General features: G+C 57.3%; 6 protein-coding genes across 6 annotated transcripts in view; all 6 read left to right on the forward strand.

Annotated features, from left to right (window-relative positions):
* Positions 1-3263: 3263 nt before the first annotated feature.
* On the forward strand, positions 3264-6929 carry LSCM1_02304 (uncharacterized protein; the record flags this gene model as incomplete). The annotated part of the gene is made up of 1 exon (XM_067319887.1): positions 3264-6929. The coding sequence occupies one exon, from the start codon at positions 3264-3266 to the stop codon at positions 6927-6929; it is 3666 nt and encodes a 1221-aa protein (XP_067175262.1).
* Positions 6930-9267: 2338 nt separating this feature from the next.
* Positions 9268-11214, forward strand: LSCM1_02305 (uncharacterized protein; the record flags this gene model as incomplete). The annotated part of the gene is made up of 1 exon (XM_067319888.1): positions 9268-11214. One exon carries the CDS (start codon positions 9268-9270, stop codon positions 11212-11214), a length of 1947 nt encoding a protein of 648 aa, XP_067175263.1.
* Positions 11215-14300: 3086 nt separating this feature from the next.
* Positions 14301-14612, forward strand: LSCM1_02306 (uncharacterized protein; the record flags this gene model as incomplete). The annotated part of the gene is made up of 1 exon (XM_067319889.1): positions 14301-14612. One exon carries the CDS (start codon positions 14301-14303, stop codon positions 14610-14612), a length of 312 nt encoding a protein of 103 aa, XP_067175264.1.
* A 666-nt stretch (positions 14613-15278) lies between these two features.
* On the forward strand, positions 15279-17318 carry LSCM1_02307 (uncharacterized protein; the record flags this gene model as incomplete). Its single annotated transcript, XM_067319890.1, has 1 exon — positions 15279-17318. One exon carries the CDS (start codon positions 15279-15281, stop codon positions 17316-17318), a length of 2040 nt encoding a protein of 679 aa, XP_067175265.1.
* Positions 17319-18766: 1448 nt separating this feature from the next.
* Positions 18767-20002, forward strand: LSCM1_02308 (uncharacterized protein; the record flags this gene model as incomplete). Its single annotated transcript, XM_067319891.1, has 1 exon — positions 18767-20002. One exon carries the CDS (start codon positions 18767-18769, stop codon positions 20000-20002), a length of 1236 nt encoding a protein of 411 aa, XP_067175266.1.
* A 1866-nt stretch (positions 20003-21868) lies between these two features.
* The window catches only part of LSCM1_02309 (uncharacterized protein), a gene marked incomplete at both ends in the record, with an annotated part of 357 nt that continues 311 nt past the window's right edge, over positions 21869-21914 (forward strand). The window contains one exon of the mRNA XM_067319892.1: positions 21869-21914. This exon is cut by the window's right edge and continues 311 nt beyond it. Coding sequence (XP_067175267.1) covers positions 21869-21914 — 46 coding nt within the window.

Here is a 21914-nt window from a genome sequence, read left to right on the forward strand (position 1 = left end):
CGCCCCCCTCTCCCCCAACGGCGCCGCTGCCGCCGTTGTCGCCGCCCTCGACCTCCGAGAGCGGGCGTGGCTGGGGGAGGGCGCCGAGCCCCTTGCTGCGGCGAGCGGGGCAGGGCCGTGCTCTCTGCGGGTGCGCGTGCGCGCCCCTGCAGGCCCGTGAATGCTCACACGTATGCGTCCCTCTCTCCATGCGATCTCCTCTTGCACCCACGCCTCCCCACGTGCACCTCTCTTGTCTGCTGCGCTTGTATGATGGGCGCCTGAGGGCGCGACACGGTGGTGACCGTGGCTGGCCCCCGGGATGGGCCGGCCGACAGCCACGCAGGACGGCGCGAGGCTTGCATGCGCGCATACAGGGCGCCGCGCTTGTCTGACGGCGGTGCGCGGTGCTGGGCGGTGTGGCTGGCGTGTGTGCGTGTGCGCGGCCGGTGGTGCCACTGCTTTGGCTGGTTAATGAGGCGTACGGGTGTTGGGTGGCGTGATTTTTTGGGGTGTTTTTTCGCGCGTGCCTGGCTGAACCGTTTGCGTTTAGTTGATTCTGTGGTGCATTTTAATCCTTCTTCATGATGCTGGCGCGTTTGGGCGGGAAGTAGCATCGACTGCCTACATCGGTGCCGCTTTGCAGTCTATGTATACAGTTGTTTTGTCGTGAACTTCTGTGGGGATGGTACGCCGGCGCTTCTCCAAGTTTATACTGTGTTGACCAGTGTGCGAGACTGGTGCTGAGCTTTGCTTCATAGCTTTGAGTTCGAAGGCGCGCTGGCCACGGCAACTCGAAGAGATTGTGTTAGCCGCACTTATAGCCCAGATTATGGGGAGAAAGCGAAGTATCAGGAGGGCGAGGACGTATTGCCAATTTTGTTTGCTCTTCGTCCTCAGGCACCTCTGCGAGGATCAAGCGCCCTTGACTGTTTCGCATGCCGCCTATGGGCTTCCTTTCCAGGTGGCTGTGTGACTCAAGTTGAATCAAGCTCGGAAGGCGCCGCTTACCTTCGCTGCTGGCATCCTTTTAGCTGCTGCCTGTCAGTGCGCCTATTAGGAATTCATCAGTAGTGAGTTCGCACCCTCTCGCGAAACATTAGCTGGTAAAGTTCGCTCTGCTATGTGAGCTGCCGCCGGGTTTCCATGTATTGCAGAACGTGACGCCCGGGCTTTTCCTGCTTCGTGGGCTGGTGATGCTGAGGGAAAGAGGGATCGGGGGAGCGAGGCGTCGCTCTCTCCGACTCGCTGAATGTATGGGCGAAGCTGCTGTGATGCGCAAGCAGGTGTTGCCGGTTCGCAGGTCACTCGCGGTCTACGCGCAAACCGTGCGGTTGAGCAAAAGAGGGGCTGCATAGGTGCGTAGCGGCTCACAATCTGATTGGTTAGCGCCCATGCGCTTCCGCATATCGCCATGCTTCAGCTACGAGTGCGGCATCATCGTGCTCCACCAGCTGGAGCCAAAGCGTTGTGTGGCGTTTTGTCCGATCGCTGGTTGCGCTTTGTTCTGCGATACTCTCTGCTTTTGCACAGTCAGGCCTTGCGAAGGAGATGTCGAAGTCTCCCCCCCCTCCGCCACTGTTCACGGCTGAGAGGGTCGTGGGTGGCAGGAGAGAGCAAAGCCTCCGTGTCTGGGCGGAAAAGGCTTTTGCTGACGTGCGCAGGGGTTGGGCGTAAAGCGCGAATAGCCGAGTCGCACGAGCGTCTTTTGAGACAACTGTGGCTGTCGACCTGAGACGTGGTGATCCTATCTCGCCGGCGCTGACTGTTTTCCAAAGGGATGCTGTCCGCTGGCGCCCTGGGTGGGCTGTGGGCGAATGTTACCTCTTGGCCGTGGCGCATGTACAGCAGGTGCGCGTAGCGTGCGACAGAGCGGAGGCCTGCCGCTTCAGGCACGTGCTGGTGACACAGCCCTGCCGACAGGATCGATTCAGCGAGGCATGCGAGCGGTGTGTTGCCCATTGGCGGCCTTTTTGTATGCGCGCTCTGAATCTGCGGCTCAGCTTTCCGTGGATGATACATGTGGCCGCGCTGCTCTCGTCAGAGGGCTACAGACACACGCACGCAAAGCAGACGTCGACGCGAATCCCCACGACCCCCACCACCAGTGTCATACATGATGCGCGGCCCACTGCGCGGAAATAGGTCAGAAAGTCCGCTGGCGGGCTGAGCGGCGATGGCGAATACCAGGTGCAAAGAGATGGCGCTGGCCCCATGGGTAGGGGCGATGCACGCAAGTAGAGGGGTGAGTGGCATTGCACTGTTGCCAGTAAGCATGCACCATGCATGCAAGCGTCTCCTCCTCTTTTGTAACAGTGATGTGCTGCTTTGACTTGATTGCTGTGGCTTTGTGTGAGTTGGTCGCAGTAGCTTCGAATGCTCGTGATATATATCGAGGCAGATCCGCCGACGTAACACAGATCTGCGCGTACTGCTCTCCCTCTAGTCGTCAATTTCTGTTCGAAACGTTTCACACGCACACACACACATACACACAAAAGGGGAATACTCATGTAAAGGTATATCTTCTTATTGCCTGAGCTTTGGGTGACTTCCATCGAGGAGGGAGTACGGGCGAGGTCGGCAACGGAGGAGGCGGGCGCTCACTTAGAGAGAAAGCCGAGTAGCGGATGCTGTGATAGAAAGGCGAAGGAAGCACGGGCGACCGATGCAAATATCACTGTTTTCGGCACTGCCCATTTTGACTGCCGCCCGTACGGCATGCTTGTCGCCTCTTCACGCTTTTGTTCCGCTGTCTTTCTTTTGGCCTCGTGGCTTTCCTCTGTCTTTACTGGTGAATGTTATTGCCGGCAGTTCCTGGTCTGAATATTTTCTCTACGCTTCCTCTTTAACGTACTTCTTCTTTGGCGCATCTCCATTTTTTTCTTTGCGTGTGTTCACCCCGCCGTATGACTCGATCCTTGCGCTTCTGGGTATGTAAGTGGTGGTCGTCTTTCGAAGCGCTTCCCATATTTTCGTTCTCTGACGGCGTCCGTCGGAAGCTGTATGGATCTTCCTGCCCGCCCCTCTTATCCCCTGTTTCTTCCCTTGCGCTGGTGTGCGCATAGAGGGAGTCAGCAGCTTTGCTCCAACACTCTACATGAAAGGAAGGCGTCTCGGTGAACTTCTAATCGTCTCCAGGTGACACAGAACATCGAGAGACGCGCGCCCCTCACTACAGCCGACAGCGCTGCGCGGTAGAACCTCCTAATTCTTCTTCGAGGAGAGCTCTAGCGTGCCCTCTATTTTGTTGTCCTCTGGCTGGCTATGCCGCAGTTCCATGAATGCCTCGCAGCAGCTCTCTCAACAACACCAAATTATCAGGAAGAGACGCACTATTAGAGGCGTCTGAGTGCACACAGCCAGCACAACAGCAAAGCTTGAAGGAACGCGAGTATCAAGCGAATAGTACTCGCTCGTGCACAGCAGCAGAGGAGGAGGCTGACCTACAGGGCCTGACCAACGAAGCTCGCGAGGAGACGGGCGGGGCCCTGGGGTTGCACTTCTACAAGGACCTCACCACCTATCCACCAGACGTCCCAGTGTTGCGGGCGGCTGCCGCATTTCCACGCTGGCGACAAGGCGCGCCTAACTCCGATATAGCGCCGACCACCGGAGGTGACGGTCGAGACGTTTCCGCCCTACGCGAGGACGGCTTGGCACCATCACCTCCTTTGGAGCATCGACCCCTCAGCCGATCACTCCTCTTTTCCACAACACCCAAGCCCAGGGACGTTGCCGCACCTGCCCGCTCTTCCTCTACCCACAGAGGCTCTGCAGAGCAGAATACCGTCGCTAGACACCAGACGCATCGGCTTCCATTGGAAGGCCGTGATTGCTCTCCCAAGGGTGCAGCTTATTTCGCTCAGCAGCTGCACTCCGGCTTGCGCGAGTCTTCGATAGAGCCTCTCTCTTCGCCCGGTCGCACGCAAGCTCTACCGATCCGATCGAGTCGCTGTGGCATACCGGCTACATGCCGCACACCTTCCCTGCCAGCGTCGCGTTCATCTCAGTTGTTGCCATCTGCGCTCCAGCACGTGGCTCTCCAGTCTTGCGCGCTCACGCCCGCTCCGCCGGAAGCTGTCGGGAGCGTCGTCAGTAACCTCGACATCATTCGCACCGGAAACTTGGTCACCGAGCCGAGGACCAGCACCCCGAACAGAAGTACACTTCAGCCGCCCTCGTCGAGTCACCCACTGCAAAGTAGACAACAGCAACTGCATCAGAAGTCTAGCATACAGACGGTGGTCTTCTCCTCCCTGGATAACGAAGCCAACGCTACTAGGATGGGGCAGAGCTTCAGCGGCTGCTCTCGGAAGACTTCGCCGAAGGAGGGAAACTCACAGCGGACGTCGACAGAGGGCCGCTGTCACGCTTCTCGACGCACTTCAAAGAGTACCAATGTATCTTCGACGAGGGAATCTGCTCACCTTGTTGGCCGGCGTGACCCTGGCGTCGCGGCACACCTCGCATCAGGATCGCCGGCCAATGCTTCTGGGCCGATGCCGCAGGGCTCGCTAGTCGATGACGGTAACTGGGTGTTCCAGCGGCCCCCCAACAACCAGCGTACCTTTTACTTTGAGGAGGACAATCTGGAGTTTTCGTCGCAGTTCGATAGTGGTAACCTAATCCAGGTGGAACGGTTGGGCACCTTCCAGTACCGTATGTACACGGCCATGGACTGCGGCAACTCGCCATGGCAAACGAACAACCGGCAGTGGTTTCACTTCTCTGTCCGCGGCGGCATCAAAGGGGCCACTGTCACGATTTGCTTTGTGGGCATGGCGCACAGCAGCATGTTCACGTATGAGTGGATGCCAGTCATGGCGGTCGTCCCGACGCGGCCGCACTACACTCGCATCCCGGGAAAGGCGCTAGTAGAAGCCCTCGAGACAATGCCCGAGACACCCGGCTATCCTTTGCTCGTCCACAAGCCCGTGCCGAAGGACGACGCTGATAGCGACGGCGGCGATGAGGGCTACAATGAGGGTGACCTGGGTGGGACTGGCACCGCTGCTGGCGCGGGCAGCGGCTCCGTTTCGCTTTCCGTTTCGCCTGCGGGCAAGCCGTCTGGGGCCGGCAAGAGCAAAAAGAACAAGAAAAAGAACATCGCGATGAACCTCACCTTCCACTTCAAAATCGAGGCGGAGATTTCAGTGACATACACGCCGCCGCAAGGCCGCCCAGATGCTCCAGCTATCTACATTGCAAGCAACCACCCTTACACATACTATACACTGCAGCGGAACCTGACAATGTGGCAGGAGGTGGCGCGGCGAAGTATCTCAATGAGAGAGACGAGTGTGCAAGGGCGCGATCATCAGGCGATGCGCTTTGTCTCTGAGCAGCGTGACACGACAGAGTCGCACGGCAAAAACGGCCCGATCACCCTGCCGCCTGAAGGCATCAGCAGGGACAAAAAAAGCGTCGCAAGCTCTAATAGTGAGGGTGTACCTGTGTCAAGCGCCGCCGCGCAAAGAGAGATCTACTTTCACCGCGAGGTTTTATGCAAGTCGTTAGAGAAGCGAGACGTTACGTTGCTAACGATTAGCGACTGCAGCCGCATGACAGGACAGCGGGCACCTCTCATTTCCAAGGATGACGACCTACCGCACTCCTCGGCTCTTGGCCATACACAACGGCCCTACTCCTTCTCTGGCAAACATTACGTGGTGCTGACGGCTCGTGTGCATCCGGGAGAATGCCCAGGCAGTCATCTCATGCACGGGTGCATCGATTTTCTCCTCAACTGCACCGACAGTCGCGCAGCGGCGTTGCGGCACAACTTTGTGTTTTGCATCGTGCCGATGCTGAACCCGGACGGTGTGATTCGCGGCCACAGCCGCGTCGACTCGAATGGCGTCGACCTCAACCGCATGTACCGGGACCCGTCGCGCAAGCGACACCCTGCGCCGTTCGCGGTTCTCGCTCTTCTGCGGTCTCTGGGCAGCCAATTGGCCCTTTTCATTGACATGCATGCCCACGCGAACAAGCGGGGTACCTTCTTCTACGGAAACAGCATGGATGGAGCGAACCAGGTAGAAAACCTCCTCTATGCGAAGCTCGTCTCTCTCAACACGCCCTACCTGGACTTCCGCAGCTGCAACTTCTCGGAGGCGAACATGTTCGCGGTCGGTAAGTCTGGCAAGCGCAAGGACTCCTCCAGCCGCGTCGTGGCCTTCACGGAGGCTGGTATTGTGCATGGCTATACCATCGAGACCTCGCATGTGATGGCCGACACATTGAATCAGGTTGCTTTGCTGACGAGTCATTCAGGCGACCAGCTGGATACCGCACTCCCAACCCCGCTGCCTCTCATGCACACGGTAGCCACCTTCCACGACACCGGTCGCGCAATGCTGGTGGCGCTGCTGGATCTAAAGGGTCTGAACCCGGTAAGTCGCTTACCCCTCACACAGTTCCACTCCACCCGCGGCCTCGCGCTTTGGCTCCAGCGGCAGTTGCAGATCGAGTCCGCGGAACTGCTTTTTGCACAAGCCTTCAAGATGCACGGCAAGGAGGTGCAGGTGTCCACCAGCGAGTCTGGAAGCGCTTTGCTGACGGCCATCATGAAGAGCATGACCACAGAGGAGTACCCCGATAAGATCACGATCAAAGGGGCACGACTGCTACCTCGAACCACCTTCAGCGGTGTGCGCACCTTTTTGCCGCCTGAGATGGCCATTTTGCTCTTGCTGCAAACGGCGCCGACAGGACCACCGCGCTCGCTCCTCTATAGCGGCGGCAACTCGGCGTCGGTGAGCGGCGGTGTCTACGGCGGGGGTGCAAACGGCAAAGGCGGCGATACCGCTCTGCGGCGTGGTCTGTCTCCAAGCTATGGGGGCCATAGCGGCAATAGTGGCGTCACGACAGGCCCGCCACCAGTGATCTCGACACGGCGCCGCTCGAAGCCTGCTTTTCTCTCAGGCGATAGCACAGTAGAAACGTGACAGTGCTGCGCCGTGGGGCATGCAAACGTTGGGTCTGCAGTTTCTCTTCTTTGCCCCACTGCGCTTTGTTATCAATGCCTCAGCTTCTAACATCGCATGATATATATTTGGCGCGGGTGCCGCGCGTGCGTTAACAGCGGCTTTGTGGCGGCATGTCTCTCTTTCACGTGTCACCAGTGGTGCCGTCGTCTTTCTTGTTTCGCGTGATAGCACCTATGCCGGTGTGCCCCGCAGCACCAGGTGGGGGTGATGGTTGAGAGGAGGAGGGGATTGGGAGGACAGGGGGCCATGCGCGCTATTCAGACTTTTGTGTGATGTACACCTGAATCGGCGGATGGGAGGGGGTTCTCAGGCACCGCTCTTTCGCCGGATTGGCTTGTCCCCGCTCGCTTTCTCTGCGGTGTCTCTGCGCTTGCGCGAGAGCAGCGATTTCGTTGAAGCGTGTGCGACTCTGCTGCCATGTGGAATCGTTCACGCGTGGTGGGTTGGTGACGTTTACCCTTGTTAAGTGATGTGGTCCTCTTTGCCAGTGCCTTGTGTAATGTTGCGCGCCTTCATCTTTGCCTTTGGTACGAGTGATACTGCTCTGTCTTTGTCGGCGAAGAAGCGGGTGATAGAAATGGAGTACTTGCGTGTATGTGTGCGTGGGGGCGCAGATGAAGTCGCTCGCGTGCAAGCATTGTGAAGCGCGCGCCCCTACGTCTGTGTGTGTATTTGAATGGTCTACACGAGTGGACTCCTCCCATGCAAGAAACGTTCCATACACGCCTCTCCCGAACAGCCTGCTCACATAGGCGCACACATTTTTCGACTCCTTTCGGCAGGCCTCCATATCCTTCGCCTGACTCTCACGCGTGTGTTCGGCTGCTCTGCATCGAAGGGCTGCCGTTTCTGCTGTGATTGCGTTGCGTACTGTTTTTCTTTAGAATTGCTCTTCTGTGCGTTTCTTTGCCCCTCTCAAGTGACGTTGTGAGGGTTTTAGTGGCCCTCTCTTTTGGCTCGATCTTACAAACTTTGTCTGTGATGATATGCGCGTCAAACGCTTCTGCACACCTCTAATTTGCGAGCTTCTTTTTTCTTTGTTTCGTCCTTCCCTCGCTCGTTCGCTGCTTTCTTTCTGAGTTAGAGTCGGTGTGTATGTGCGCGTGTGCGCGTGTGTGTGTGTGTGTACGTGTGTGTCTAGGTGTCCATCTATGGTTCCATTGAACCATGTCCTTCGTCATATTTCTTTATTTTTCTCCCCCTTTCCTGGACGGACGGACAGCTCACCACCACCACAGCGGCCTGTTGCTCACGTGCCATGTGACGTGCATGGGAGGGAAAGGCAAAGGGCGCCATGCATTTTCACGTGTCTCTTTCTCATTTTGGGGTCTGTCTGCTGCTTTCCTCATTGGGGACGCCTTTGAAGGAGGAGGTGGTGGGAGAGAACGAAAATAGGAAAGAGGGATGGGCACGATGGTGTAGTGTTGCGTCACTCGTGCAACGCTGTGCTTCAGGAGAGCCTGGCTTCCGTGCACCGCACACATGAAAAAGGGCCTGCGGTGTGGAATGGTTCTTCTGTGGTGCTCTCAGCTCTCATCTCCGACGAGGGGGATAACGAAAGTGATGTCTGCGCTTCAGCGGCGACGCCAAGGTGGCCGGCGCTTGCTGTTGACCGCACAGTCCTCAGCTTCGTCGCATTTGTATCGCTGCAGTCCCCGATCTGCTCACTTTCGACCTCTCCACCACTTTTGATCTCTGCTTCTTTCCGTCTGCTCCCCTGGGCACACTTGACCGCCACTCCCTGTGGACGCTGTCGCCGATGATGCCAACGATTGGGTGTAAAAAAGGAAAGAGCAAAACCCAGGAAAGACGCAATAATAATTGAAAAAAGCGACGTGCTTCGTACTAACATCAACACTGACTTGTACAGGTTCAGTGAGGATACGAGCACATTTTCACACCCATCACAGACTTTCAAGCAAAGGGAGACTCAGCCGCCGCCCCGCCTCCCCCTTCCCTCCCCTTTTACATTTCTCATTCTTCTGGCGCGTTGGGCTGTCTTTTCTCTCGTGACGAGCTCACGCAGCACTGTGCGTCTCCGTTATACGTGCTCCGAAAAGAAGCGCATTTCCCCATCCTTTCACCTCAAAAGCACTCATCGTCGTGAACCTATTTTGTTCATCTGTGATCGTGCGCTCTCCTGGGCCATCTCTCAGTCGTCCTATTTTTTTTTGCTGCTTTCGTTCTGTTGCGGTCCTGCACGTCGCACACTCCCATCGTTTCTGCCAGACGCGAGCACGCACCCATTCTGACGTGCCCGTTCCACTCTCCAGTTCTTTGCTCGTGTCTTGCCGAGATGTCGAGCTTCGACAAGTGCGTGGCGCAGGTGGTCAGCAATATGGGTGAACGTGTGCCAAAGGAGGTTCGGGAGTTGTTGTTGCAGAACATCGCTGAAGGTATCCACTACTATCTTCAACTCCGTGGCCTAGCTGCTGCGCACTCCCGCAAGGAGGCGAAGACTGCGAAGAAGGAGCGAGCGGCTGCGCGGAAGGCCAAAAAGCAGGAACGGCGCCGGAGGATGGAGCGCAAAGCGAGTTTGCCACCGCTCGTGCCGTCTCTGTCGAAGACTGCGGCTGTCACCGCACCAACGGTTTCCATGCCGGTGAAAAAAGCACGCATGGGAAGGCCCACTGCCATGAAACGCACGGCGCCCACCTCTGCCTCCGCCCCTTTACAGAAAAATGGTGGAGTCACTACGACCTCTGCAGCGAGGAAAGCGCCTACGCGCGGCGCGAGTCGTGGGATTGAGGCGCGGCACATCGACTTCGCTTTTGCGGATGAGGTAGCTGAGCAGCTGCGCCAGCTACGAGGTGAGAAACACCGTAAGAGGTCCTCGCTGAGGGGCTTCGGGCCACCAGGCACTGCTCCAGCATGCGCGGCACCCACGCTCGCCGTGAACGATGTATCAGCACCGAGGCCTACGGAGGCCGGCGATCCTTCCGCGCAGCCGACAAAATCGCCGTCGCTCAACCCGCCGAAGCGCATTTCGCCACCCCCGCTGAACCAAACCGCGATGCAGGAGTCCGAGCCGGAAAACTCGGCGATGAATGGCACAGCGGCAGTGTTGCCTGTATCCTACAGTGAAACAATTTGCTATCAGGAAGCTCTGCAGGGGTACAAGTTCGGGTGTCAGGACGCTGACACCCAGAGCAGCTCCAAGACGGAAAAGGACTCGGAGGACGAAGAGCAGGCGAACAAGGAGGCCGAGGATGAGTTTATCGACGATCGCGAAGATGTGCGCCGTCGTACCATTCATATGCAGCGCCCGAGTCGCGGCGCTATCTCGGACTCGTCTCTAGACCTCAACGAGGTGCGCGTTGCGAACTTTCCCACTACGCCCAAGTCACAGGAGAAGCTGAAGACCATCTCGCGCGTACTTGTGCGCCACTTCCTGTTCTCCAACTTGGACGACAGCGACATTGCGAAGTTTGCCTCTATCATGGACATCGAAGAGTTTGAGGCGGGTGCGCGAATTTTAGAGAAAGGGAGCATGAACGACACGTTTTTCATCGTCCTCGATGGCGAGGCCGAAACGACGACGGTGAACGACGACGGAGAAGAGGTGACTGTGCCGCTTGTGCGCAGCTCCACAATTGGCGACTTGAGTTTGATGTACGAAGCATCCAACCCTGCGTCCGTCGTGGCGCGCTCCTCCGTGCAGTGCGCCTCGCTTGAGCGCCGCACCTACAAGATGATCACCTCTCGGGCTATGGAAGACAAGCGTTGCAGATACATCGACTTCCTCTCATCCCTGCCGATGTTCGCTGGGCTGTCCTTGTCCCAGTTGGAAAGTATCGCTGAGCGCCTCAAGGAGGACAGCTACATCGAGGGGCAGAGGCTCATCGCGGCCGGGGTGCCGACTCACTGGGTGCACTTTATAATGGAGGGTACACTGCGCGTGATGGCCCCGGATGCAGAGAGCGGTGAAATGAAGGAAGTGGCGCTGCTGCATCGCGGAGACTGCACCGGCCATATCGAGTTCCTGTACCATCACGTTTCCGTTGCTGATGTGATAGTGATTAGCGCGGTGGTGAAAACCGCAAAGCTGAGCCGCCGCTCGTTCGAGCTCCTTCCCAGTGAGACCCGCGAGCGCCTTATGAAGTCGGTGGAGGATGATGAGACGTACGCGGCGTACCACCATCGCATGCAAAGCCAGTCGCCGCCTCCGCTGGACACAACACCGCCGTTTGATGCTCCCCCGTCGCACTTACGGAATTCCCTGCGTCCGCACGAGAACGCGTAGCTGCAGGGGGGCGGCAGGTTTCGACTACCCCTGTCTGCACTAAGCGATAGTGATGGGCCAAGCGGTGGACGGGGGGGAACAAAACTGCGTGGCATCTATAAACGACCGCTGTGTCTCGCTTCTGAAGCGAGATCCCGACGCGCCAGATCCTTTGTGCCTGTGTCTTTCATTTCGACATGTATTCATTTGTTCGAGCAGCATCGATGGGGCGATTCTAAATTCTGCACCTCTTGACTTCTCGTCACGGCGTACCCTCCCATCCTTTCACTGTGGGGCGGTCTGCTTCCCCTCCTCGCCCCCTTCCCGACGAGGCCGAGAGGTTGGTCGGCGTTAGCTGAGGACTGGGGAGGTGGGCATAGCTTTACGTTCTATACCATTCCGATTGAAAGGGCTGACGTGCGAAGGAGAAAAGAGATCTCACTGGGATCTTTTTTTTGCTCTAATCGTATCTTTGATTCCTTTCCGTCTGGGGGCTTTGCACGTTTTTTTTTTGTATGTGTGTATGTGTATTCTCCGTGGTGCGTACTGTTCCACTTCCCCTCTCCCACGCTTCATTGAAGCGACCGCCCACAATGTCTGCGAACGGTTGGCATTCGCCTCCTCAGGTTGCCGTAGCCGAAACGGCGGTGGAAAACCGAAGCATGGTGCCGAGGGAACTGCGTTTAGGGGCCGCTCTTCTTCTTCGCTGTTCTCGCGACGTGAAGGTGCCCGGCTCGGTGCTCTCTTCGCTTTTGTGTTTCTCTCTCGAGGTGCCCTCACTTTTCTTTGTCGCGCGCTGCTCTGTCGAGCGTTTGCGGTATCGCTTCGGTACATGCGTTCTTTGGTGAATCGACGCTCGCGAACGGACGCTCTCGCTCCTCTCGGATTGGGTGCTGCGGAGGAGTTGTACGCAGCTCTCGCGAACGACGCGGGGGGGGAGCGGATACATGAGGGTCTAGCACGATGGGGTGTTTCTTAGCTGCACAAAGAGCAGCGCTGCAGTCAAGTGTCGTTCAGTCACAACCCACCCCGCGACGACTTTACAGGAACCGTCCAGTCACCTCTCCCGCGCCCGTTTCCCTGCCTCTGCATAACGCTGTAGCTGCGCACCTCTTTCGTTTATGAGACGCCATGAATCCTTTTCCATGTCTTGTCCGCTGGTACCGCAGCTAATGAGGAAGCCTATCTATATATATAGAGATACATATATGCATCTATTCACGAAGTCGGCTCCCCTACGCAGGTGTCTTACGCCCTGAGCATCTGGTGCAGAGCTGGGGGTGGCAACACAGAGAAGGGGTTGGGTATGTGGGGAGAAGGGCCAGAGGGAAAACATGGGCGGTGAAGGCGTCTTCATCGATAGTGCAAAGGGACAAGGACAAAAAAGACAAGGGAGGCAAGGAGGGAAAGAGGAGGGAGAGGGTTGCAACAACCAATAAAAAAGGGGTGTGTGGGTGGGGGAGAAGAAGCGGAGAAGAATGGCGCCGTTTTAACGAAGTCTTGTCTTTGAATGTGCTTTGCCCTTTTTTTATTGGTCGGAGCGTATCTGTAAGTGTGTGTTTTCCTCTTCGCATCTCATTTGTTCGTTTGTTTGGCGTCAAGGGCGCTTCTTCACTGGGCGTCTATTGACCCCCTTTTACTTCTCGTTGGCATTACCTGTCAGATTCGCCGACACACAAGCACGCACCTGCGCGCCCCTTCCTGAGATGTCTCTCCGTCTTTGTCCCGTCCTAACTCTTTGTACGGGCGGCAATTTCTCGTTTGTTTCTTCTTTCAAGGCCTTTCCGCCTTCCCCTCTCCACATACGCTCTCTGTGCAGGGCTCATTGATTAGGAGACACTTCGCAGGGGGGGTGACACATCTAGGCGACGCTTCTACTCTCCTCGGGGAAATCAGGCAGCTCCTAATCACAACCAAATGCCGAGGCTTTTCCGAGGATGACAGCGTGAGCGGCCTTCGGCACGGGAGCTGTACCAAGGTAGAGCTTTCTGTATCAGCGCTCCCGTTCTTGAAGGCACTGAGCCGGAGTTACTCCGTTTACAGCGGGCACCTGTGTGATGGGGAGATGGTCAGCGTAACTCCAACGCATCTCTCCTTCCACAGTGTATTTGCATGGTGGTGGTGGTGGGGGTGGCCTGGGCCAGCAGGCGTGAAGCATTACTTTGGTGCCAAGTGTTATGCGGCCTGCTGTAGTACAGCGGTCAAGATGAGGCAGTGGGGTCCTTGTTCGAGGCAGATGTGCCTCACCTCGACACTGTGCGTGTGAGGCGGCTTTGCAGCGGCATGATGGGGTCGTTGCGGAGAGGGTAACGTGGGGGGATCGCTTCTCTTCGCACCGCAGAGCGTTGGCGGCCTTTAGAGTATGACTCCGGCGAGAGTGCTTCCGTGCCGTGGCACGTGAGCGCCGGCCTCTGTATTGTTCTTTTTTTTCCCTCAACTTGCCGATGTACCTGCGCTGAAGCGCCGCAAAGGACGTGCGATGCATAGTGGAAAATAAATCCTGAGAAAAGGCGGAGGTGCTGGCGGGATGGACTGACGTGTGACAGTGAGGGAGGCTCTATCGAGATGATGCGGTGGCGTGCAGAGGCGTGTGTGCCGCTGCCTGGGCCGGAAGAACATGGAGATGGAGAGGTTCAAGAAGTACAATGGCTTCTCGTCGGGTGGCGTTGAGCCGTGCTGGAGACGCCCACCCGACCACTGCCGACACCTTGCACACTTCCGCGCTAGCTGTTGAATGAAGCGCCACCCGCTCCACTTCCTTCTCTCCCCTCTCCAACTCGCAGGGCTGTGAAGCGGCCGTTCGTTGTTTCTGTACGGATTTCTGCCCCTCAGGGCAACGCTCGTGCGATTTTGATGACCTCTTCCGCCCCCCCTCGCGATGATGTCCACCTTCAGCCTTACCTTCTCGTCTGTTTAACTCCTTTGTGCTGTGCGTGCTCCAGCCTCTCGTTTCTCCTCAAGGGACTCTCTTCAGGCGCCAATCTGTGCGTGCCTGGCACAAATCTCGGCGCCGCTGCGCCTCTCAGCTTTGTACAGCGCTACCCGGTGCAGGGGCACGGTTGAAGGAACGACTCAGCACGCCATATATTCAGCAGCCGCAAAACTTAATGACGACGACGCACAAAAAAATCACCATTGGCCTTAGCGGCGGCTGCGAACTGCTTTTCAACAAGGAGGCGAGCCTCACCCTGACAAATGTCGTTCCTGCCGGCGCCACCGTCTCGGATTTGATTGGCATCTTGCAGCGTGACTACATCAAGGAAAGACCGCATCTGTTTGCCGACGCGGCGGGCGCTAATGTCCTGCCAGGTATTCTGATTCTCGTGAACGACTGCGATGCCGAGGTTCTTGGTGGCGTAGCGTACGTCTTAGAAGATGGGGACGAGGTAGAGTTCGTATCCACGCTCCACGGCGGCTGACGATGAGGTGGGGCTGCCTTGCATTTAACCGTGCTGCACACGAGCACAGTCGTACGCACGTGTGTGTTTGCTGGCGTGCAGGTGAGTGGGGAGGGAGGAGGAAGAAGGGGGTGGGCGAGGATGAGCCGTTTGCGGTTGCGGGTATGCCGCCGCTGAGTAGTTGATCGTCATGGAGGAGAAGCCATATGGGCTCTCACTACGAGGAGGCGGCTGCAACTTCGATGCGCATGCCCGAGAACTTACTTTGTCGACTCCACAATAAAGAAAGATGACAAGCGAAAAATCTCCTCGAGAGAAGCCCGCATGCACGGAGGAACAGTTTTTGCCGATGAAGGGCGCAGGGGTCTTTCACTTGCTCAACTGCCGTGCGCACCACCGCTCAACGAAACGAGCTCCATGTGCACTCCGCTCTCTGCCCTCGTCACTGCTTTCCGAGGGAGGGTCTTACCGCATCAGTGTCCACCTTGGCGTGACTTCTTCCTCGCCTGTATCGTTGCTGATTTTTTTTTCCTCTCCCCCCTCACATGGCTGACGTGATCCACTTTCGCTCTCGCCATATCAGTTGCCAGCGGGAGGGAAGGTAATCTGCCTCCTCCCTCTTCCCTCACCCCTCACCCGTCGCGCAGTCACCCGCAGTTAAGGTCGCTGTACTGGCGGAGCGCACACATGCTGAATGTCAACATAGGACTTCTCGGTCACGTTGACAGCGGCAAGACGTCGCTCGCGAAAGCGCTCTCGCGCACCGCGTCGACTGCGGCCTTTGATAAAAGTCCACAGAGTCAGGCACGTGGAATTACACTGGATCTCGGCTTCAGTGCCTGTGAGGTGTCTCTCGAGGATGGCAACGAGGATGCCTGCCGAATACTTGAGGGAGCTGACTTGACCAAGGTGCAGTGCACGCTGGTCGACTGCCCAGGGCATGCGTCTCTGATTCGCACGGTGGTTGGTGGGGCGCAGATCATTGATGCAATGGTGCTGGTCATGGACGCAACTAAGGGCGTGCAGGCGCAGACAGCAGAGTGTCTCGTACTGGGCGAAGTGTTGGCAAAACCGCTCGTTGTTGTAGTGAACAAGGTGGATGCGCTTCAAGGAGCCACGCCGGCAGCAAAAGAGGCGGCTCTGGGCGCCCTCAAGCGAAAGCTACAGCAGACTTTCCGCCGCACGCGGTGGGGCACGGTGGCCATTGTGGAGGTAGCGGCTGCGCCGCGGGAGCCGATGGGCGGAATCGGGCCCCCCATGAACACAGAGGCGGTTTTGCCGGAGGTGCTGCGTGCAGTCGACCTCGCGGCGCTGAAGGCTGCAAAGGAAAGCGAGAGCGAGAGGCCAGAACGGTTTTACATGCTTGTGGATCACTGCTTCGCCGTCCGAGGCCAGGGAACAGTGCTCACAGGGACTGTTGCGGCTGGCGTAGTGCGGGTTGGGGATACGGTCCTCGTACCAGAGCTACAAATGACTCGAAAGGTGAAGGGCCTGCAAGTGTTTCACAAGGCAGTGGAGTCTGCGCAGGGCGGCGACCGGGTTGGGCTATGCGTGGCCCAGTTCGACCAAGAATGGATGGAGCGCGGTGCTCTTTGCAGCGCCTCGAGCAGTGGCCGAACACTGGCGAGATCATCGCAGCTGATTGCCCGTGTGAACCGCGTGCGCTATCATCCATTCCCGTGCGACACTCACACGAAGTTCCACATCACGATCGGCCATGCGACGGTGATGGGAACCATGCGGTACTTCTCAAGGCCGCCGTGCGCTACTTCGGACCTTGGCGTCTCCGGCGCTGTGACGCACTTCGATACCTCCATCGAGAGTACATGGGTGGAGGCACTGGACGATGGGGCGATTGCGAGCTACGCATGTGCTGACCCCACTGTGTGGGTGCCTGGTCGGCCGATGCCAGCCTCACACGCCGAGCAGGAATACTATGCTGTACTGCTACTCGAGCGGCCCGTGCTGGCAGCCCCTGGGGTGTCTCTGATCGCCATGCGGCTGGATGTTGAGCGGGAAAACTTTTGCCGTATCGCACTGGCCGGCACGGTGTGTCACATCTTCAGCGAAGACGGGGGTCCTGCAGCGACTGCCTCGATACCATCAGGCGGATCGCACCAGTCTCCGAGCGATGGCCAGGTACCCGAGTGGCGCCGGCTTCCAGTGGTGCGATACCGGCATCGAACTCTGCGAGTAGACCGGGTACTGGACAGCCGTAGCTGTATTGCCGACGGCGTCGTGTCGCTGCAGCCGCCCGGCGCCGGGGGTAACAATAGCCGGCACGGTGGAGCCTCTGCGGGTACGCAGCGGGGTAAAAACGGTGACGTGGGGAAGGCTCGCTCGAAGGCAGAACTCTTCGCTGAGGTGCAAAAGTTTCTCCGACTTGTCGTCGTCTTCGAGCCCGAGGGCGCCGACGGAGACCTGGCAGCCCCACAAGAGAGCAGGCCCGGCGCTGTCAAGGGCATCATCGACTCCTCCTTTGGCAAAACGGGAAAGGTGAAGCTTGTCTTTGATAGTCCTGTCTTTGCCGATTCCGCTGCGAGCGCCACCTCCTCGCCGGGCAGTACAGACGTGGCGGCGGCGGGCAAACGGTGTAAAAATAAATCGACAGTGGTCCCCGACACAGAGGGCGGCGGCACCAGTGGAGGCGTATTTCTTCGCCCAGGACGTATTCATCTGACACTTAGGAAGTACCCCTTTGCGCTTCACTCGGGCCTCGAGCAGTAAGGGCCAGTGGGCAGCAGGGTGGTGATCGTGGCAATGCTGCTAATCCATGTCGGGGGTCTAATACGGCTCGCGCACGGGCGCACATTTTGCACGACACGGTCACGGCAACTGGTGTTTCTGAGGAACGAGGAGAGGAGCGGGAGGGATGCGGCAGATGGCTTATCGGCTGTTTTTCTTTTTTCTCTGCGTCTCTCTGAAGCCTCCCACCCCTGCGGCGTGCGCAGAGAGGTGGTTGCCATGGCGGCAGGGAGCGCGCAGGCCCCTCACATCGTGTGTAGATGGCTCTCACTGCAAACCACTACTGAGACATGAACTCATGCGCTGCGGATCAGCGCGCATTCACGGGAATGGTCAGCTGCAGATCTGTCAATAGCTTGACCAGCGTGGTCACCGACTCGACGGATCGCTCGTCTATAGGAGTGAAGGCACTTTTGTTTTGAGTACCAAGCTACTAGATGCGTGCCCCATAGCGGTGTTGACCTTCCGACTTCGCTCGTGGCTGTTTCGCGCACGATCTCTTCTCCATTCATCACCTTTGTATGCTCCTCTCCCCCCTCGTCCCCGCTATACCCCTACGTACCCGCTCGGCTTCTCACTCTTGCCCACTTCAGCTGTCACTGGCAAGCTGATCTAGGTAACAGACGCGGATCCATCCACACACACGCACACACACACACCAACAACTGAAGCGGAGTGTCATTGCTCTCTTGCATTGCCGCATCCCACTACTTTTTTCTTCTGTCTTCCGAGACAAGGCCGTTTTGATGAGTGACGACGATTCGCCACTCGGAGGAAACGTCAGTGGGCACGCCGGGCAACAAGCGCAGCGATCTGGCGAATAAAATAATTCTCTCCCGCATAAAACGTGGACTGACCTTGGCGATATCCGCCCTGGGAGGTCACCTAGAGGCCCCATCAGGCACCGTCCTTCACGGAAAAGGCCCCTGAAACACAAAATACCTTCCCATTTCTACCCCCCCCCCCTCACGCGTTTCATTTCCTCTCTTCGTCCCTCTCTCTCTGCTGCTCCTCCCGCTCATGAAGGACTAGGAGTAGGGCCAGCTCCTTTCTCTGGCTGCCTCACTTTCGTTCTTTTGCGGCCAGTCGCGCGAAGTCTCACTCTGTCCTCTTTTGTGTCGCAGAGGCGCACCAACGTGTGGTCGCTGCCATCGTCGTCTTTGGAGCGCTTTCGTATCCGCTGCTGGCGTCTCTTCAACGAGCCGTTCTCCGTTTCGCTTTGTTTTGTCTTCTGCGCGCTTCTCAGTCTCTCCTTCTCCTATCGACGTTACTGCGCCTATGCATCTGTGGGCCTGCGGTTTCCTCCGTGTCCGACAATTCGGTTTTTTTTTTGACGAACGAAACGATTCCCCCTTTCACTGCCCCTCGAAGACCGCGTCTTTCTGCGTTGTGCCCAATATTTGCCGGACGCGGGTGCACGTGTGTGAGCCATGAAACGTCTCGACCGCATTCGGGAGGCCCTCGAGCAACTACACCCGCAGCGCGCGGATGGTGCGTTGCCGGCCTTTCATCCCCGCATCAGCCTCAGCAAGCTGAGGGAACTGGTTGAGTGTCTCTTTTATGTTTTTTTCCCTGAGTGCACAAACCCGCCGTCGCATGTAACCCCAATACTCAACGATGCGGACTCCCTAATGGAGTGGGTGATTGGTCACATCACAGACATGCTCACGACGCAGATTTACCTCGCTTTTGTCTTGCACGGCGACCCGCGGGCGGTGGAAAACACACATATATTCAAGCCACTAAGCACATCGCAGCGCACGCCTCTCGACTGGAATGGGGGACGCAGGCCCGCCTCGCGCTTGCCTCCGATGGAGTCAGCATCCTCCAATGGTGAAGCTAGCGTGGCGGCAGCAGCGGGCAGTAACGCGCGCGCGGTGGCGCCCGCGGTGCCGCAGTGCAGCTTGAGCCTTGCTCGCTCCTCGTCTAAGGTGGTCTTGCCAATGACTACTGCTGCGACGGTTAGCACCGTGCGCGAGACTGCAGATATCAGCGATGATCACGGCAAGGCTTTCATCACCAACTGCAAGCGGAAGGCAGACGCCATTGTGACAAAGTTTGTCGTGGAGCGACTAGCGCATGTGCGCTGGCTACTCCACACCGACGTCGAGGCGATTTTCAACGGAGACGTTGCTGCCTCCTCGCCTAGTGAGGTGGTGCTCTGCTACCCAGGACTTCGCTGCATGGTGCATCAGCGCGTGGCACATCAGCTGCATCTGCTTGGCGTCCCGCAAAACTTCACCCGCATGCTCACAGAAATGGCTCACTCCGAGACGGGTATCGACATCCACCCCAACACGACTATTGGGCACCACTTCTTTATTGACCACGGCACCGGCATTGTCATTGGTGCCACTGCGATCATAGGGAACCACGTCTCCATTTACCAAGGCGTCACCCTCGGTGCGCGAAGTTTCCCGGTAGACAAGAAGACGGGCGAGAGAATTCGAGACCTCCCAAGACATCCCATCATCGAGGACGGCGTCACGCTTTACGCGAACGCCGTAGTCCTGGGCCGGGTGACGATTGGCGAGCGCAGCACCATCGGCGGTAACTGTTGGGTAGTGCGAGATGTGCCACCGTTCTCGTCCATTGTGCAGAAAGCGAACCATGTCTTGCAACCGCATGAGCGCATGTTTCTGGAGAAGGATGGCTCTGGTATCTGACCACCAAAGCTCATCGGCAAAGGGAGGGTAAAGGAGGGAGAGCGCGAAGAAGAATGGAGAGCGAAACCGGTGAGGGAGAAAGAGATGCGCGCTATGGCTGAAGCAGTGACAGCGGCGACAGTAGCGAGAACCAAAGTCCCTGAAAGGCAGAAGAAGAAATGCGCTGGTGTGCACCTCCTTCAGCGTTCTTCTCTTGTGTCAGGTCGCTTGATCACTTATGCCTTTCCATGGCCGCGACGACCGCCATCCCTTCCCCCTTCCTCTTTGCTTCCTTGATGTCATTGCCAGTAATAATAATAAAAAAGCACGATGGCGCCTCCCTGCTTCAGAGGCAGACACGCATCGTACGCTTCTGGAGGACATTTTCCTCATCGGTTGTTGCGCATGTTTCTTACTTTGTTCCCCACTTTTCTGTACGCGCTCGTCCGTGTGTTTGGGTCACTCCTCCTCTCTCTTTTCTTTCCAGGTCTCCGCTTACTCACTTGCAGTGGAGGAGAAGTCCGCAGTGTTAGGAGGCGATGGCTGAATGTTTCGGCTGCTGTGGCAGCCGTTTTGACACGCTGTCCCTGCGATGAAGTTGCACATGTGTTCTGGAGGTCTTTACGTGCGCATATCCTCTCTGCGCGCGGGCTATCGGTGTACAACAGCATTGGTACCTCTAATTGGCGCCTTCGCACTCTTTTTTCTTTTTGCTCTCTTGGAGGCTGCGCTTGCGCCGTGCCCGTCACGCTCAACAGGACATGTGCTCGGGTGACGGTTTGAGAGGCTGCCGGGAGCCTCTCTTCTCATGGCTGACGGTACTCGTCTAGTATAGTGACTATCGATCCTCTCGCGCTCCCTCCCTTTCCTCTCACCCCAGCCAACGGTTGGATGCGATCATGCGTTATGGAGCCTTCTCTGGCCTGTGCAGGTCTCCTACCGTTCAGAAGACACCCGTTTTTTTTCAGGTGCGCATCTGTTTCCCTTCTCTTTGCACACGCTGTTTTCGGGCCGCGCTTAGGTCTCATTTATTTACTTATAAATTTTTTCTTCTCATTCCGTGTGGCGCCGAAGTCGGATGCGCGATGGTTGCGCAGTCCCTGGTTGCTTCTTCGTCAACTAAAAACGTGCGGCGCGGCGTGTAAGTGTATGCCTACGTTTTCACCTTATGGCCCACGTAGAAACGGAGATGTGCCCGTGTTTCCGTCTCAAGGACGATAAAGGAGAAATCGAAAACGCCTTTTTTTGCCCCCCTCTCTCTCTTCCGCCTTCTCCGCTGCCGCTCCCAATGAACAAGATGGCACCGCACTGCGGTACCCCAACGTTTTGCCTCTTTTTTCCATGCAACGTGTGCAGCCGCTCAGGTATCACATGTTCTGGTTGTCAGTGGAGCGTAGCAAGCGTCGGGGTCGCATGTGCCCCTCCTGCGCTCTCCTCGTCGTTTCGCTCTATCTGCATTCGACGACGAAGTGCGTGTCGTAAAAGTGCTAGAGCTTCCTTCACAGCATGCGGCGCTCTCTCAGGCATTCCTCTTATTCTTCCACGAATAAAAGGAATGACGTTGGATGACCCCCACCCCTTCCCCTGCCACGCAGAGAGAGGAAATACCGTAACGCTGTCGCTTCGACTGTACCTGCGGATGCAGATACATCTGTTTTCTCCATACTCATGCTACTCCTCCTTCCAATGTTTCTCTCTCACGTGCCGGTATCAATAGCAGTGACACTCCCAACACGCACTTCACTCTTGGCGCGAGAAGAGGCCTTCCCGTGTCCATTCGCCCACCGAGGTGAAAAAGGTGGCCGGCGTAAAAGCTGCCAATCGCTCCCAATCATCAAAAAAAAAGGCCGTTCCACAGAGAGAAGTGATCTGCAACACGGACACGCGATGCTTCACATTACCTATGCACTGCTCGGCCACGGCCAGTACAAAA

This window comes from Leishmania martiniquensis, chromosome 34 (assembly GCF_017916325.1).
Source record: "Leishmania martiniquensis isolate LSCM1 chromosome 34, whole genome shotgun sequence".
Classification (NCBI taxonomy): Eukaryota; Euglenozoa; class Kinetoplastea; order Trypanosomatida; family Trypanosomatidae; genus Leishmania; species Leishmania martiniquensis.